This window comes from Drosophila mauritiana, chromosome 3L (assembly GCF_004382145.1).
Source record: "Drosophila mauritiana strain mau12 chromosome 3L, ASM438214v1, whole genome shotgun sequence".
In the NCBI taxonomy this organism is placed as follows: domain Eukaryota; kingdom Metazoa; phylum Arthropoda; class Insecta; order Diptera; family Drosophilidae; genus Drosophila; species Drosophila mauritiana.
The window spans coordinates 4,185,550-4,201,676 of record NC_046669.1 but is presented as its reverse complement, the minus strand read 5'-3'; the positions used below and the strand labels follow the sequence as shown (position 1 = coordinate 4,201,676).

The following is a 16,127-nucleotide window of genomic DNA, read 5'->3' as shown; positions in this document are numbered from 1 at the left end:
TGATAACAGCCTTTTGTGTTGGCCGTGACTGGAAGTTTTGGTATAAACAAAACAAGTTTGGCAAAACGAATGAATTGTCTATAAAGATTAATATGGTTCGCATTGTCATACAAAAGGCAAATCATCTTAGATTTGCTAAATAATGATTACCACTCCTAATTCTATTATTATTACGAACTTCTGTTCAAAAGTATACTACAGTCTTTAAGATTCCCCTTTTAAAACTGCATTATCACAATGATAACGAGGAAAATCTTTGCTTGTGCCTGTTTATTTGCCAAGCACAAGTGCGGAATCATGAATACACGCAGAAAAATGTGTCTACTGATAAACACTTTTCAACTGATAGGTATGAAAATATCAGAAACTCTGTTCGAAATATAAACAAGACCGATTTAAAAACGGCTATTTTTGCCAATAGAAATAAAAAGGCATATATATTATTGGTTAAAAATGATATCTACGCTGGATGCTTGTATCCACAGTTTAAATAAAAGCAAAATAAGTACGAAAATACATGTAAATTTATTGCAACACAAATATTTACATATTGATCTAATCCCTTTGAGCTTAAACACTTTAAAAACAACAGCGGACGCTAATCCGCACCTGGAATCGGATTTATGCGCGCATCCATTATAGCCGCCTGAGGTTCGTGTCCCTGGGACAATACATACGATTTCATTCAAAACTATTGACTACATCTAGGTTGAACTAAAGCGAATTAGCACTCAAAATTGTAACAATTGATAACAGTGGTGTCTATCTACGCGGCACGTGCGTCATTGATGGTGGAGGGCACATGTACCTCCAGGCCCTCCATGTCCTTCGACAGGGTGATCTGGCAGCCCAACCGCGAGGTGTCCGTCAGTTCGTACGCCAGATCCAGCATGTCCAGCTCCTCATCACCGGGTTTGTCGGGTAGCTTCTCGAAATCGCTGGTCTTGAAGATCAAGTGGCAGGTGGAGCAGGTCAGCGTGCCCTCACAGGCCCCGAAGCCATCCAGATCCACATTGTTGTTGACCACCACGTCCAGCAGGGAGTCACCCACTTTTCCGGACGTCTTAATCTTGTCCCCATTGGCACGCACGAAGGTTATGTTAACACTGCAATAGCGAGATTGGTCAATGTTTACGCTGATCTGGCGGTGTGGAGCTAGTGTGTAGTGCTCGTGGGGTGGGGGAGATACTCACACATCTTTCGTTTTCAGGGCCAATCCCGTCGAGAAAGTGCGCGTTGCGATCGGCGATCGCAAATTGAGGCTGCGTAGCGCCAATCTGGAGGCAGCTCTGCATGAGTTAATGACTAGCATTCTGGTTAGGATTCCTTTGCGATCTCTTTTTAAAACTGACCACACGCACCCACTCGTGTCGCTGCGATCGGTTGTTAAATAATAAGGAAATCAATTAAATTGTGTTAAACGTGAAGTTGTGTGTGACCGTATTGGACTTTCTGAAAAAGACGACATGCTTTAACGTACTAAAAAACAACACAGCTGCATAAGCAGTATTTTTAAAATTAAACATTTGAATTTTTGCGCAAATTTTTTGCACAAAATATATAATTAACAGCAACTTTCTGCTTATAACGGAGTTAATTTGTGTTACAGCAAAAAGTATATGTTGCTGTTGCAGTTCAGGTGTGAAAACACTTAATACTAAAACAGGGTTGCGATAGACAATGAAGAAAACTTGTATTCACCTGAAGGCAGACAACCCTGTGCGTCAAAACAAGAAGATTTAAGAGTGGAATAAATTGAATTACGTTTTAAAACCTAAACAATGGGCGTGTTGGACAATATTGCGATGCACTTCACGGGGGATGCGTCCAGGAACAGGAACACCTCCATAATAGCCGGTCTTCTGGTAAGGCAACAACCGCAGACAAAGAGCCACCCGCCTGACAGTGCAACTTTTTCTCCTTAGTTTTTCGCAGGATGGTGGGTTCTAATCGATGCCATGTCCATCGACGGCAAGCACCAGATTACCACAGGACACGTCTTCATCGGCATCTTCGGCACCATCAGCTTCTGCATGGTGAACGCAGTGAAGGGAGAACATGTAACACACTTATCATTGGGCTACACAAGTGACTCACTTCTTTTGTTTGTGCGCAGATTTCGGATGAGAACTCATCGGAGTCCGGCGCCAGGATAGCAAAGATCTGGCTGCTTGTAGGCTTCCTAATGGGTTTTGCCTCCATCATTGCCGCCATCTGGGTGATGATCGACGACTTCATCAACAATGGTAAGAAATAAACAGGGATTTAAGGATTCCTTAGCTGAATTGCACCCACTTATCGTTTTTCAGAAAAGAAAGATGGCTGGTTTGGCGTGGCTCTGCTGATGCAAAACGTCTTCATCCTGTTCGCCAGTTTGGTCTACAAGTTTGGACGCAACGAGGAAGAGTGGAATGAGTAAAGCTTCCATTCAAAATATTGCACAAGGGAAAGCTGCTTTTAGTATCTAGACTCATTACGTACATATTCAGGAGTCCAAGGAGTTTATGCTTGAGGCCGTGGACACCATCACTCGCAAAGCCTCACCTCACATTGAAGCGTAAACTGTCCAACTCTGCTACTGTTCATATTCGAAAGAATCGTCGAAGCTGTACGGATTTCCCTCATTACTTCCGACATTCTGCCGCTTTGAATCGGAATAGGGCGCGGAGCAGGGCCAATAATCTCATTTATATTTAACAAAATAAACGACACTTGCGTAAGGCCACCTTTGAGCTGTGCTTTATTTTCAGGCAGAGAGCGTTGAGAGTAGCAACAGGACGATCAACCCAAGCCGCCCGCTGCCCCGACTACATCTACAAGGATAGCGACCGTTAAGAGGATAGGTTTAATAGCTGGTCAAACTTGTGCATCGTACGCGTCAATGGGACACTCGTGCTCGTTTTGCAGGCACCACTGCGGCTGCATGGCCTCCGCGCCCAGACCGTTGTCCACCAGTCGCTGGCGGTGGAGCAGCAGACGTGACTCGGCCTGGCGCCAACCCTCGGCAGGATTTGACCAAAGTCGTTCGGCCAGGGCACTGGCTCTGGGCCAGAAGCGGTTGTCCAGGGTGTGCTCGTCAATCTGCTCTGACCAAATGGCTCCCTCCGCGCCCAGTACATGATGCTCGTAGTCGCCGGCGATAGATTTCAAACTGTTGTCGTACACCTTCTGCCAGCCAATGTAGGGAGAGCACCAGTTGTTGCCATCGGTCACCCAGCCAGCTCCGCCGCAGTCCAAGTACAAAGCATCGTAGTTCGACACAATGATCTTGTAGCCGCGCTCCAGAATCTTCTTGACCTTCGGATCTGCACCAGTGGTCCAGATCTGAATGATGTAACGCTCTGGGTTCAGATACTCGTCAATGAAGGGCTCCTCGGTCAGACCACTAGTCCACAGAATGATCGGCGTGTGCGTACCATTGGCCACCTTGTCCACGCGACCAAGAGCCTCCGTCTGGAAGTGTCCCCACAAGCGCATAAAGTCGGCGGTCTCCAGTCCCCAACCCTGCTTCTTCATCCACTGCTGGATGGGTTGGCTGCTGTTCCAGCAGCTAGTGGACACTTCATCGCCACCCATATGGAAGATATCCGGGTTGAACTGATCGAACATGGTGCCGTAAATGTCCTCCAGCACATCGTACATTTCGTTCACAGTGGGATCGAGTTGGCCACACGGTGGCTCCACGCAGAAGGACTTCCATGGCTGGGCATTGAAGCACGCGGTCATGTTCTTGTGCTGCCAGCCCTCACCCACATGGGCAGGGGCATCGAACTCTGGCATAACACGGATGCCTCGCACGCGGCCGTACTCCACAACCTCGGCCACGTCCCGACGGGTGTAGACCTGGCGTTGGGAATAGGCTCCCAGCTTGTGCAGCTCCGGTCGCTTCTTCACCTCCAGTGGGAAGCTGTGCGAGTCCGTGATGTGCCAGTGGAAGGTGTTCAGTTTGACCAAGGCCATGCCCTCTAAGGAGGAAAAAAGAATACTCGTAGAGTCAATGTAAAACATACCCCTCCCCTGCCTCTTTCCTGAACCATTGCCTTACCCAACGTCCTTTTGATTGACTTCACAGAGTAGTAGTTTCGGGAGGTGTCCAGGAGCAATCCACGCCATTTGTACAGCGGAGCATCGTTGATGGTGGCATTGGCAGTCACCTGAACCTCGCGGCGGATGTCATCGTAGACAATCAACTGGGCTAGGGTCTCCAGACCATGACGGGCTCCAAAGAAGTTGGCCGCGGTTATGTTGGCCAGCACATGACCCGAGGCATCCGTATCAATGTCCAGCGTATAGCTCTCATCCGTATCCAGGGTGAGTCTGGCCGGAGTCGGCTCATCCGGAGTATTGATGTTCACAGACATACGGTAGCCACCTCGTGCCAGAACCTTGCGATCCGGGATCTGGGCTTCGAGCATGTCCATGAAACGGTCTTCAGCCGCTCGCCATAGCTTCTGCTGGCGGGCAGTGCCATTGAAATTAAAGTCAATGAAGGAGATGTCCACTTGGCGCATCAACGTGTCCAGACGCACAGTGCCCGTCGGTTTGGGCCACAGAGTGCCGATGGAGCTGCCGCAGAAGAGCCGGCACACGGGCAGACTGATGGCCTTGGCGTAGTTCTCCTCGCTGAGCTCCACCTTCTGGCAGAGGCCAATGCGGCACTCGTAGCCATAAACCAAGTCACTGGATGCCAGAATCAAGTCAAAGAGAAAGTCAGTGACCTAATCTATATAGCAAACGAGGTTTGATCACTCACTCCGAGCTGTGGGCCGCCAGGTGAGACACCAGGGCCAGGAGCAGGGCCACTCCAAGTGCAGTCCGCGTCCACTTCATTTCGTCAACCTCAGCACAGAAACTCTCAAAGCCAACTGGCGAATGCTTCGGGTATGATAATTAAACAAATTGAGTATTTCAAAACAAGTTTCTGCCGCTGAGTAGAGAGCTCATCGTCCGTGCCAAAGAGTCAAGCCAAGTAAACAAAGAACCAGATTTCCTGCAAGCCCACTTCTGAATACACTATCTTTTAAATTTAACAAGTTAAATGAAGAACGTTAGTTATCAATATGACTGTCATACGTGTCGTATGAGCAATATTTTTGTCTATATTAAATATCGATATCTTGTAATCTTAATAGATTGCAAATATCAACACAATCTGTTTTTTTTTAGAGTGCAATGTATAGATAATTTTCCGATAAGCCCGCACCACGAAAAGGATGGCTAACAATAATCCACCGCCGTACCAAAATGTAGGTTATTCCAAATCGATTCCAACTGAACTTGGCTGCTGTTCAGTGCAGACTAAAGCTACGGCTTCCCTCTGTTGCCAATTTAACTGCCCACCAGCATCGATTCTGGCCCTCAAACACGCACACCACCAGCCACCAGGTGTGGAAAGCAATGGGGAATGTCAGGAAAAGATTACATAGTTTTGCTTTTTAATTATCTTTTCCTGTGTCGGTCGTCATATTTTTAAGTTCAAAGCCACAGGCAGAACAGCAATCTGGTACTATAAATCTTGAGGAATGAGATTTCGGCCACAGCGGAATCTCAATTAGATTGGCAGAGGGTAAACAAATTTATAACATCCAGTTTCGAGTGTACTTAATTCCATTGAGAGTGTTTTTTATTTGTATAATCTAATGTTTCTATTCTACGTTGGGTTCACACCCTTCAGCGTTAGTGTGTTATCCTCGTAGACCTCCAGAACGTCGGCCAAATGCTCGTTGTCTCTGGGCTTCTTGAACTGGCGCTTCTTGTTGGCCGCCTTCTTGCGCTTGGGAATTGCTTTCTTGAGGCCATGGTCCTGCATGGAGCGAATGCCCTGCTTCTCGAGGTACTCGTCGATCTTGGCGTCGTCCATTGCATCGACCGTAGCCGAGCGCCATAGCTTCTGGAACTCGTCGTCCACCTGAGATGGTAGAATTGATTAATTAGGCTGGGATTTTAGAAGTGTGCATTTATGACCCACCGAAAAGTTAGCAGTCCTGTCGTTGTAGAACAAAATCTTCTTTTTGTCAATGGGTCTAATAACAAAAAGTATTTCGGCTGATCTGTTCTTCAGCACCTTTTCGCAGTGTGGTAGAGATTCCTGGACATCGTCCAGCAAAATGCCGCCCAGGCCCTTTAAATCATGTTGCTTGAGCAGACGCATCAGCGTTTTGCCATCCTTGATCTTGTAGACTGGCTTGAAACTGAACTTCGTGCCACAGGGACTGGCTTCCACCTTGGGATTGTTGTGCAGAGCCTCGCTGGCAAGCCACTAAAATAGAGGAATATTGGGTTGATAACCTGCTAAAAATTATCATGCACTGTAGCTAACATTCTTCACGGATTGCCCGATGTCCAGCTGGTTGGTCTCGTCCAGAATCTCATCGATTGTCAGGGGATGGTCGTCGCCGTCCTGGTGACGTGTGCGCATGAATTTCACAATCTTGGCCAGCACGCCAAAGCGGTACTGGGAACTGCCGGACATGGTCTTGTACCTAAGTGTGGAATGCAAGAGTTCCACATGGTTAGGAACCATTTCTGGCAGTAGCAGAGGCTCTCAAGGAACTCACGTTGTGGCGTCCAGCTTGGGAGCATTGGGCGGGCGCATTTTGCGCCTGGAATCATCGCTAGGCGGCGGTGGAGCTGGTCTATCGGGCTTGGACTTCTTTTCCACGCTATTTAAAAAGGATAACATGTAAATTTCGTGAAGCCATCTTTATCAGAGGGGCCACAAGTGCGGTACTCACGTGGGCGTGGCCATCGCCCGCTTTTTGAAGGCCTCGCGTTCGCGAAGCAGTGCTGGATCCATTGCGAATGTGTTTCTTATTATTTAGCTCTACGAATAAATAGCTTTTTGCTGCGAGAAATCAACAATTTACAATATCTAAACAAAGCCTGCTCAGCTGTCTGTGGAACCGGAACATACCAGGGCTGCGAAACTGAAGTTGTACATCGGTACCATTTCGGAACTGGTTCATTTAACACCCTTTCAAGAGTCCATTCGCTTTTAAAAAAATATATAAATGGAACATTTTTATAACGAGAATTGAAAGGAAAAGATCTGTTTAAATGCTAACCAACAAAATCCATTCTTGATTCGTTGTTTTTCATTCCGCTTCCAAAGAAAACCACTATTCAATTATTTTTTGGATCCATTTGTATTTGTTGGCCTTATACAGTAAAATATCGTTTTTTAAATCTAATATATGAAAAGAATAATTTTTCACGCTGTGGCTAAGCGTGGATTTACGAGACAGAGTTGATACTCTTGAGAAATTCATTGCGCTTGAATGTATTGCTTGGCTGAATCTCGTCGGAATACGTTTGTAAGAGTTCAAGTTTCACAGAGTTCGTTTCTGTATCACGGGTAGATTCAAAAGTCCCCTAAGCGGTATGAGTACACATATATACGATATTATGTATATGTAGTGTATATAGCAAGCATTGCGGTTTCGTTGGCTCCGTTTAAAGGTCGTATGGGTCTTTCTACGAGTGCTCTGTACGAGGCCCACTTGAGTTAGTCAATAGGTAGAGTAGTCAACGGGTGTGGTGATTTCGTTGGCCTGTTTGGTTTGTTCACCCGGGTATGGTCTTCGTTCGCCGTTTCCGTTTCCGGTCTGCGTTCTCCAGTCCCCGTGGTTCTGGTTCGGGTTCTTGTGGCATTCCGTAAAGAGAGTGTTGTTGTGGTGGTGGTTCTTGTTTGGTTATTGGTTGGTTGTTGCGTTGTTTGGTGGTTGGTGGTCAGTTCAACTGTTTTTATCGGACTGTATGCTCAAGTTAGTTACGTACTCGTACATTGCGTTCTCTGTAAGTTCTTGGTTGTCAGTGGGTCTGTGGAGATAGAAAGATAAAAAAGGGTTTGGCTTATTATGTTCGCGCTCAGTGGGCGGCATGGGTATCGTGGACATCGATGGCCAACCGGTGCACAGGGCAGGTGCAGCAGGAGGTTGGCCCAACAAAGACGCTCGGCACATTGACTTAAAACTCTAAAAGGTTTTGGTTTCGAATTTGCACAGCTACTTACCTCGGACCACGGCACACACTCAGTTCAACTATTGCTACATTAATAGATACAGGAATTATGCAGACTCAACTAGCTACTTACACTCAGTTACGCCTCAAACGCTTGCGACCGCCATCATCGCCGTCGGACCCACTGCGCTCCTCAGCCTCCATGACCTGAAATAAGATAAAAATTGAAAATTGATTAGAATTGCTTGCTTGTCAGCAACAGAACACGAGTACAAGGTACAAACCTTGATTTTGGTGCCGCAAATTTCGGCTCCGTTTAGGGTGCGAATGGCCAATTGAGCACTCTCGACCTCCGCATACTTGACGTAGCCACAGTTCTTGTTGGGCAGAAGGTAGACGTCGATCAGTCCCGACCAGCAAGAGAAAATGTTCTTCAATATCGAATGCGGCAAGTTCTGAGTTGATTGGAAAGAAACAACGTTTATAACTAATGCGAATTGGACACGGTACAGTGATACCTACCGCTGAGAGCACAATGAACAGTCGTTGGGCCACCTGGTCGTCCGGCGATGCCAGTGGCTGAGTTGGGGGCAAAGGCACATTGCAGATGGCATCCTTTTTGGTGCGCTCTAAAATAAAAGTCCACATTAAGTATAGACATAGGAAATAGCATGCATTTAAAGCCAAGAATGTGCTAAGAAATAAGCCAAACAAAAGCGTTTAATAAATGGCTACAGGTGATGGCGCGGCCTGTAGCCCTTGATAGGTTTAACTCGCGTACTGTCTATGAAGGATGTGTCCATGCGAGCTGAGCTCATTCCATTGACTTTGACAATGATGCGTTCGCCCATTGGGTACTCCAGTCCATGGAGTTTGTCCCTAAAGAAGAATAGTGTTTTAAAACCTGCATAAAAATTATTTTAGAGCTTTGTTTACTTGGCATAAATTGCAGCTTCTGGGTTGTCATACACCACTAAGGCCTCATTGGTGCGCGGTCCATCTGCAAAGGGTATTGAAAGTAGTTTAAAAGGTTATTGGAACCCACACTGGGATGGTTACTTACGTTCCCGCATGATTTGGCAGTAATCCAAGCCGGGAATGATGTCGAAGAGACGCCAGAGCTGATCCTGGTTGACGCAGTTGCTCACGTTAACCTCCAGGCAGGACGGCTGGGCCACTGGCACATTCTGCATGCGCAGGAAGGCCGCCATGTCGTTGTTCTGCGACACATTCCAGTCGTTGTTGTAGCTGCTGCTGCCGCCGCCACCGCTGCTGCTACCGCCTCCATTGAAATTGGAATTGCCACGTCCCGAGCTGCTATACAAGGGATTGTCCTCGGAGGGACGGCCGTACTGGTCTCGCTGCGTGCGCGTAGAACCCTTTGGTTCGGCAAAGACAGCTTTATACTTGGCGGAACAGTTCTCGAAAGCCACAGCTGCATAGTAGAACCTGTGTGTTGAGATTAGATTAGTTATGGCTAGGACAATTAGCAATGCGACATTCGCCACGCACTTGGTGAAGCGGACATATCCGAAGCCCTTGGGATTGCCATTGTTCTTCTCCTTGACAATTGTGACAGATTCCACATCGCCCCACTGCGAGAATTCCTCGCGAATATCCTCCTCGGTGGCCGTTTTGGGGATGACTATGAAGAGCCTCACGTACTTCTCCTGCTCGTTCTCAGACTTATTTGAGCCCTGATTCCGACTGGAAGGAGGGTACATGGGTTAGGTCATGCTATTGGACCAGTAATGGAAGCTAAACTCACTTGGCTGCCACAAGGACTTTAAGGGTGCGATCCATCTTGCCGATGGTCTTGCCGTTCATCTCCTCCTGCGCCTTGGCCGCATCGGATGTCTTGGAGAACTTGACGTAGGCGATTCCCTTGTTCTCCTGGGTGTGCTTGTCCTTCACCACCCAGATATCCTCGATTTCGCCGTATGGCGAGAAGGCTTCACGGAAATCCTCCTCCGTGTGCGCCTTGTTGCAAATGATGAAGAGACGCGACATCGGCGGATCGTCGTCGTTTGAGTACTCCTGGCCGCCACGTCCCCCGCCACTGCGCGATTGTGATCTATAGTCCGACATGGTTCTGATGTATCTATATTTTTCCGCTCCGTTAAAATTATTTGCACTTCGACTTCTTTCGCTTTTGCCGCTTGGACACTCAGACGTATACACACAAGATAGAGATGTGAACTTTTCGATACATGTCAAAACAGTTCCCATGGCTGTTTCTGTGCGTGCTTGTTTCGTTGAATGAACTGGTTCTTTTGATTATAAAATTAAAAAATCCATATTTCAGATGGTAATTTCAAACAGTTACAGATCCAAACTGCATTACAGGGATTAAAGTATAAATTCCCAAAAATAAGTGCAGAAAGGAGCATTGGGTAGGTGAATATCCTCCCAAAAGGTCCAACACCATTTAGGTAATAGTTATAAAAATAGATAACGCCCCTCAGCGGCAGCTGGTAGGTGACTTTTTACCTGAAAAATGTCACCTACCTGTGATGTAATCTCATTTAAATGCCATTCGCAAGCGCGCCTAACACTTCAGTTGCATTTTCCAATTCAGCATGAAATCACTTCTGACTATCTACATTTTGCTATCCTTTGGAGAGTTAGGCCTCGCTAACATGGCACAAATGCGAAAGAAATCACACACCGAGGAATTCGAAGGAATGCCAGCTCTGTTCAGGGCCATGTCCTCTTCTCCAAACGATGGATACACCTACAATTGGAGCGTGGTTTCGTTTTCAACGAATGGACAACCAGAATCCGGTATAAACTGCATCGTTTTGTATCTGGATCAGTGCACATCCTGGAATAAGTGTAGACAGACCTGCCTGAAAACCGGAGCCACCAGCTATAGGTGGTTTCATGACGGATGCTGCGAGTGTGTGGGAGAACTTTGCACGAATTATGGCGTAAATGAGAGCAGATGTCGATTATGTCCTGAACCCGGACTTGAAGATGAAGAGGATTGAAAATTACTTTGGCAAGAAAAAATGTTCTTATGCCAGCTAGAGGCTAATTATCGCTACGTCATTGTAATTCCACTTTATTTTTTAGATTATGAAAACTTAAAATTGGATTTAGTTAAACAAAAATAAAAGAAACCGTTAAAAAATATTTTACCTAATTTTTGCTGGTTTTTGATTTAAAATTACCGTCTTTCAAATACTTCCCATGAAGTGTTGGAAAATACCACTATTCGGGTGCACGTGCTGTCGCCGCCCTGGCTTTGAATGAATAGCCATCCCTGATTGTTGTCACTCCACGTTTTGCCTTCGCACTTTTCAATTGTTTTTAATTATTTAAACTACAAAATATGGGTCGCAAGTTCCAGAATAAGAAAAAGAAGGCCGCGCCGCAGCTGGAGATAGTGCCGCTGGATGAAAATCCACCACTGCCGCCACAGAGATCCTCAGATGATGTGGTGCCCAAAAAGGCAAGAAAAGTGACTTCTGTAAATCTTGAATTTCTTAACTAAAAACTGTATTTTATTTACAGGAAAAGTGGGTGAACAAACAGCGCGTGCTGGTCTTCTCCGCGCGCGGTATTAGCCACCGGGACCGACACTTGATGAAGGATATTAAGACCCTGATGCCGCACCACCGACCAGAATCCAAAATGGAGCGCTCCAAAACCTTGTCGGTGGTCAACGAAATGTGCGAAATGAAGCACTGCAACAAGGCGATGCTGTTCGAGGGACGCCGGAAAAGGGATCTGTACATGTGGATATCCAACACCTCGGGATCCACTGGTCCATCCGCTAAATTCCTCATCGAAAACATTCACACAATGGCCGAACTGAAGATGACGGGCAACTGCTTGCGGGGATCGCGTCCGCTGCTCTCCTTTGACTCCAAATTCGACGAGCTGCCGCACCTTAAGCTGCTCAAGGAGCTGTTCGTGCAGACCTACTCCGTGCCCAACCATCATCCCAAGAGCCAGCCCTTCGTGGATCACGTTTTCACCTTCACCTACCTGGACAAACGCATCTGGTTCAGAAATTTCCAGATTCTATCCGAGGATGGCGGTTTGTCCGAAGTCGGGCCGCGTTACGTGATGAATCCTGTGAAAATATTCGATGGTTCCTTCACTGGCAAAACCATCTGGGAGAATCCGGACTACGTGAGTCCATCCAAACAGCGTCAGGTACTCAAGAAGGCCGCCAAGGATAAGTACGTGAACCGAGTGGAGCAAAAGGTCAAGCACGAGGCCACGCGACCGATTAGAGCTTACGATGGTATGGATAACGATGAGCTATTCGAGGACGATGATCCCGTGGAGACGGCCAAGATACTGGCTGCGATAGCCAAAAAGAAGAAGGAGGAAGCCGCCAAACAGACACCAAAATCGGCGCTGACCAAGAAGATCAAGGAGAAACAACTGCAGGCCGTGAAAGATGTGATTGAAAAAAAGAAGGCAAGAACCATTAAACGCGTGAAAAAGGTTTAAACACCTCATTTTACATATATTAAGATACAAAAACGATTAAACTTTATAAATACGTTTATAAACTGTGCATCCTAAGTTTGAATATATCAATAGACAAGATTACCAGTTATTATTAGTCCCACTGTTCTGCTTTGTACGTCGCGACGGAGTAATGGTATGTATATAAATATTAACATCCTAATGAGATGTGCGTTGAGTTTCGTGGGGTTCTGCGCTTGGAATACAAAAGCATCTAGCTGCGTCTTAGAACTACTCCGCCGACATGGGAGCTACCTCGGGATCGGACTGAGGAAGTCGGGTAATACTAAATGGCTGCTTGTTGATAGGCATCATTTGAACAACTTCGATGGGCGGCTCCTCGCCAGGCTGCAGCGGTTCCTCGCCTACCAGCTTGGCCAAGTTGCTCTGCGCCCAACGACCAGAGCGACCATTCAGGGTCTTATCCTCGCAGACGCAAAGGAATAAGGTGTCCACTACCATCTATTAACGAGTCATGGGTTAGCCACAAGCTTGATCATATTGTAAAGGAATACCTACCTCAAACAGCGAGAGGATAATGTGAGCAATAAAGAAGGAGAATATGATGATAATTATGACGGGAGCCATGTAGAAATTCAGACCGGGCATATCCTTGAGCAAAACGATACCAATCAGGCCAGAGAGCGCTGCCACCACAACCTTTCCAAGGAAGAGAATGAAGTCGCCCACACTGTTAATGGTGGCCACTTGCAGGACATTCGTGGCCATGGCATTCCAAGCCTAGAAAGTAATATAAATTTGTAAATTTCGAACATTCAAAACATTTGGGATGTAGACTTACAATGCCAGCAGCGGGGCAGAAGTTAATGGATTCGATAGCCACCACGGTGTAGGCATTATGATTCAAGAAGCGAATGAACTTCTCGAGCAGCCAGAAACCACAAATGCAGCACTTCAAACAGCAGGCGGCGCACTCCGATCCCTTGTCCTCGCCCTTTTTCAATCTGAAATGTCATGTTCAATTAGTAAAGAATGGGAAACGCTTGCAAAGTGACGATGATTCAACTTACTTGGCGTACAAATAAGTGAGTATCAGGCGGGGAATCTTGAAAATAGTGATGACAAAGGATCCCTTAGCCACCGTACCCAAATGATACTTAACCAGTTTGCCAATGGCGTAAAACGTGGGTGTGCTGGTCGGTTTCTGGAAGTACCAGAAAGCCACGGCTGCGGCCAAAGCGAACTGCTGGCATGCGAAAATAAACTCCACCGTCCATATAAGACCCACCACATAGATCCAGAACATGCTGCGAAGAGCTCCGGCATCGGCATATTCTACACGGGCATTTGCTGTTTAAGGGAAACATTTGATTAATTTTCTGGAATTGGAATGGAATGCAGTAACTTAAGGAGAAATCTATTGTATATACAATTTATATCGAAGAGTCGTGAGGAGAAAACACAGAAATATATACAAATGAGTCAAATTCTGTGCCCTTAGCAAATATCACTTACTTATTCACCAATTCACGTTATAAAATAACCACAAAATGCAAAAATATATGATTCAGATTATTTCAAATTCGTCTGCTTTGGGAAACCTGCATAGAATGGATTTACATCACAGATATATGAGACTACTTACGTCTTAAATCATTGACGCCGGTGCTGTTGGAAACGAACAACGCGTTTGCTGGCAAAGGCTGCTGATGGGCCTTCGAGTTGTCGAACGGAGCAATGGGACTTTGTCCAGGTGAACTGGCAGTGGCCAGGCAAATGATCACTGCGACCCAAAAGCTTAAGAAGGCTATAAGCACGAGAAAGGCCAAGAGCGGAGCGATCAAAAGTCCTGGGAGATTCATCATGCACTGACCAGCTTCTTCGAAAAGCGCAGACAGGCCAGCCAATTTGTTCTTCAAGAAGTATATGACCACGATAAGGATTATCTGTAAAGGAGACACACTGAGTAACTGCCCATGAAGTATTGAATGAGCTAACGAACCATGGTTATGGTGGCCAGGACGGCCAGGGTTAAGACCGCCTGTTGGTTGCGCACAAACTCCTCCAGCATAGAGTATTGTGTGTTCACTCCAGACTTATTGCGTATGTTGTAGTAGGCATACCACAGAGCAACAGTAAGCGCCACACTGGCCACTATGACCAGAACACAAATGATCCAGGAGACGATGCGAGACAGCCAGTGCATCATGGTCACCAGAGCAATGGAAATGACTAGAGAAAAGGGATTGTTAGGAAATACTTTGGTGAAGGATGCGGAAACTCTTACGCAAAGCCAATCCACAGACCATGGCAATGATGTGCCAGGTGGAGTAGATGTCGCCAACGAACTGCTGGGCCACATCCCAGTTGTTGAGCATGTCGTAGTAGTTCTGAACCTTCTCGCCCGTACCCTTGGGCACACAGCGATGTAGGACTGGCGAACTTTAAAGAAGTGATTAATGTGCGAATTAAATTATTTAATTTGGGTGATGTAATCAACACACACCTCTCATGAACGGGAAAACTGGGACAAGGGCCCAGGAAATTGAACGTTTTGGCATCGTTGCCCGCCGTAGTCAACTGCTGCATGTTGTAGTCGTATTTGCAAAGCTGAGTGCCCGTTTGGCTGTAGTATTCCAGCAGCTCGCTGCCCTTGGTCATAGTTTTGGCGGGACATGTCTTGACGCATATCTTGAGCGACTTTTTCAGCTCCTTGACATCGAAATAGAAGAGCTCCGGCTTGTCGAGCGTATTCATGCCGGACAGCGGGAATCCCTGGAACTTTTCATTGTACTTAACGCCACAGGTGTTGCCAAAGGAGTCGTAGCCATTGATGATGCGCAAGGGATTTCCATAAACGAACGAAAAGATGGCAATCACTATCTGCAATACGAAAAGGAGGCAAATTAAAGTGGATAGATCATTGTTCAGGTAGCCAACGCCCCATGACCAGCATGTCATGTCAAGGGGCATTATTATTATAATCGCTCTGGCGGGCGACATACCCATGCAAATACTTGACATGGAAATGCTTTCGAGGAGTGGCGTGTCCTGCAGGACAACAGAACAGCAGAACACCGGTTATCGATTCGCTTCGCAAGGGATTTATATGTGGGCTTATACAATGTCGGACTAACCCTGACTGTTAAATCATCCATCGCATTCATTAGAGGAATTAACAATTCCGCACATGAGCTATTCAGCGATGACGACATGAATGAGACATTTTCAAGTAACAAGTAGCCGCTTTCCGCCCGCAAAAACCGCTCACACACACTGCGAAGCAGACAGACGCGCTGCGCAGATGAATGTCTCAGCTTTCACTTTCCCGATACATAATTCGGCTGTATTTATCTCTAAATAGGGCGAAATCTCTTCAATTTCTTACCAAAAACAGCCAGAATATAATGTAAATGGCCAGCCAGCAGGTGTCCGTGCAGGACCGGTATTTGGGCCTATTGTTTTGCGCCTCCCCCTCGCCGTCCTTGCTCTCCGCACAGCCCATTTTGCACTAAGGTATGCTGCTTGGTAATTAGCGGGCCTACTTCCTCTTATCGCTTTGCACTTATATCTATTCCTTGAGTATGTTGAGCCACTTGTTTGTTCTATTTTGATTCAATTCACAACCGACGAAACAACAACAACGCCTAAATCCTCAATGCTCAGGTGTGACCAAAAGGTGCGCGGAGAATAAGACCAGGTATCTGCGGCCTACGAAAAAT

General features: G+C 46.5%; 8 protein-coding genes across 10 annotated transcripts; 3 read left to right on the top strand and 5 right to left on the bottom strand.

Moving 5' to 3' along the window:
* Positions 1 to 506: 506 nt before the first annotated feature.
* LOC117139503 (adrenodoxin-like protein 2, mitochondrial) lies at positions 507 to 1,454 on the bottom strand. Its single transcript, XM_033301834.1, has 2 exons — positions 1,194 to 1,454; positions 507 to 1,106 (listed from the first exon to the last, which is right to left on the bottom strand). The coding sequence occupies exons 1-2, from the start codon at positions 1,310 to 1,312 to the stop codon at positions 767 to 769; spliced, it is 459 nt and encodes a 152-aa protein (XP_033157725.1). The 5' UTR covers positions 1,313 to 1,454; the 3' UTR covers positions 507 to 766.
* A 235-nt stretch (positions 1,455 to 1,689) lies between these two features.
* LOC117139502 (transmembrane protein 50A) lies at positions 1,690 to 2,725 on the top strand. Its single transcript, XM_033301833.1, has 4 exons — positions 1,690 to 1,865; positions 1,926 to 2,060; positions 2,117 to 2,246; positions 2,310 to 2,725. The coding sequence occupies exons 1-4, from the start codon at positions 1,782 to 1,784 to the stop codon at positions 2,417 to 2,419; spliced, it is 459 nt and encodes a 152-aa protein (XP_033157724.1). The 5' UTR covers positions 1,690 to 1,781; the 3' UTR covers positions 2,420 to 2,725.
* Positions 2,710 to 5,255, bottom strand: LOC117139501 (chitooligosaccharidolytic beta-N-acetylglucosaminidase). Of its 2 annotated transcripts, none has more exons than XM_033301831.1 (4): positions 5,241 to 5,255; positions 4,754 to 4,875; positions 4,046 to 4,680; positions 2,710 to 3,965 (listed from the first exon to the last, which is right to left on the bottom strand). In XM_033301831.1, the coding sequence occupies exons 2-4, from the start codon at positions 4,828 to 4,830 to the stop codon at positions 2,857 to 2,859; spliced, it is 1,821 nt and encodes a 606-aa protein (XP_033157722.1). In that variant the 5' UTR covers positions 4,831 to 4,875; positions 5,241 to 5,255; the 3' UTR covers positions 2,710 to 2,856. The 2 variants fall into 2 exon arrangements, with proteins under 2 accessions (XP_033157722.1, XP_033157723.1); XM_033301832.1 differs by lacking the exon at positions 5,241 to 5,255 and having other exon boundaries at positions 2,710 to 2,813; positions 2,876 to 3,965; positions 4,754 to 4,937.
* Positions 5,256 to 5,589: 334 nt separating this feature from the next.
* LOC117139012 (general transcription factor IIE subunit 2) lies at positions 5,590 to 6,966 on the bottom strand. Of its 2 annotated transcripts, XM_033301105.1 has the most exons (6): positions 6,914 to 6,966; positions 6,735 to 6,844; positions 6,558 to 6,662; positions 6,320 to 6,482; positions 5,969 to 6,259; positions 5,590 to 5,908 (listed from the first exon to the last, which is right to left on the bottom strand). In XM_033301105.1, the coding sequence occupies exons 2-6, from the start codon at positions 6,794 to 6,796 to the stop codon at positions 5,651 to 5,653; spliced, it is 879 nt and encodes a 292-aa protein (XP_033156996.1). In that variant the 5' UTR covers positions 6,797 to 6,844; positions 6,914 to 6,966; the 3' UTR covers positions 5,590 to 5,650. The 2 variants fall into 2 exon arrangements, with proteins under 2 accessions (XP_033156996.1, XP_033156995.1); XM_033301104.1 differs by lacking the exon at positions 6,914 to 6,966 and having other exon boundaries at positions 6,735 to 6,907.
* Positions 6,967 to 7,176: 210 nt separating this feature from the next.
* Positions 7,177 to 10,151, bottom strand: LOC117139009 (RNA-binding protein 45). The gene is made up of 9 exons (XM_033301102.1): positions 9,728 to 10,151; positions 9,472 to 9,666; positions 9,023 to 9,408; positions 8,896 to 8,959; positions 8,741 to 8,838; positions 8,482 to 8,588; positions 8,244 to 8,414; positions 8,093 to 8,166; positions 7,177 to 7,818 (listed from the first exon to the last, which is right to left on the bottom strand). The coding sequence occupies exons 1-8, from the start codon at positions 10,045 to 10,047 to the stop codon at positions 8,095 to 8,097; spliced, it is 1,413 nt and encodes a 470-aa protein (XP_033156993.1). The 5' UTR covers positions 10,048 to 10,151; the 3' UTR covers positions 7,177 to 7,818; positions 8,093 to 8,094.
* A 190-nt stretch (positions 10,152 to 10,341) lies between these two features.
* LOC117139013 (protein twisted gastrulation) lies at positions 10,342 to 11,085 on the top strand. Its single transcript, XM_033301106.1, has 2 exons — positions 10,342 to 10,352; positions 10,538 to 11,085. The coding sequence occupies exon 2, from the start codon at positions 10,539 to 10,541 to the stop codon at positions 10,947 to 10,949; it is 411 nt and encodes a 136-aa protein (XP_033156997.1). The 5' UTR covers positions 10,342 to 10,352; position 10,538; the 3' UTR covers positions 10,950 to 11,085.
* Positions 11,086 to 11,206: 121 nt separating this feature from the next.
* On the top strand, positions 11,207 to 12,525 carry LOC117139011 (ribosome biogenesis protein BRX1 homolog). Its single transcript, XM_033301103.1, has 2 exons — positions 11,207 to 11,413; positions 11,476 to 12,525. The coding sequence occupies exons 1-2, from the start codon at positions 11,294 to 11,296 to the stop codon at positions 12,424 to 12,426; spliced, it is 1,071 nt and encodes a 356-aa protein (XP_033156994.1). The 5' UTR covers positions 11,207 to 11,293; the 3' UTR covers positions 12,427 to 12,525.
* LOC117139008 (CTL-like protein 1) lies at positions 12,404 to 16,078 on the bottom strand. The gene is made up of 9 exons (XM_033301101.1): positions 15,794 to 16,078; positions 14,912 to 15,288; positions 14,693 to 14,847; positions 14,408 to 14,637; positions 14,051 to 14,351; positions 13,476 to 13,755; positions 13,247 to 13,409; positions 12,964 to 13,185; positions 12,404 to 12,906 (listed from the first exon to the last, which is right to left on the bottom strand). Exons 1-9 carry the CDS (start codon positions 15,908 to 15,910, stop codon positions 12,676 to 12,678), a joined length of 2,076 nt encoding a protein of 691 aa, XP_033156992.1. The 5' UTR covers positions 15,911 to 16,078; the 3' UTR covers positions 12,404 to 12,675.
* Positions 16,079 to 16,127: the final 49 nt, after the last annotated feature.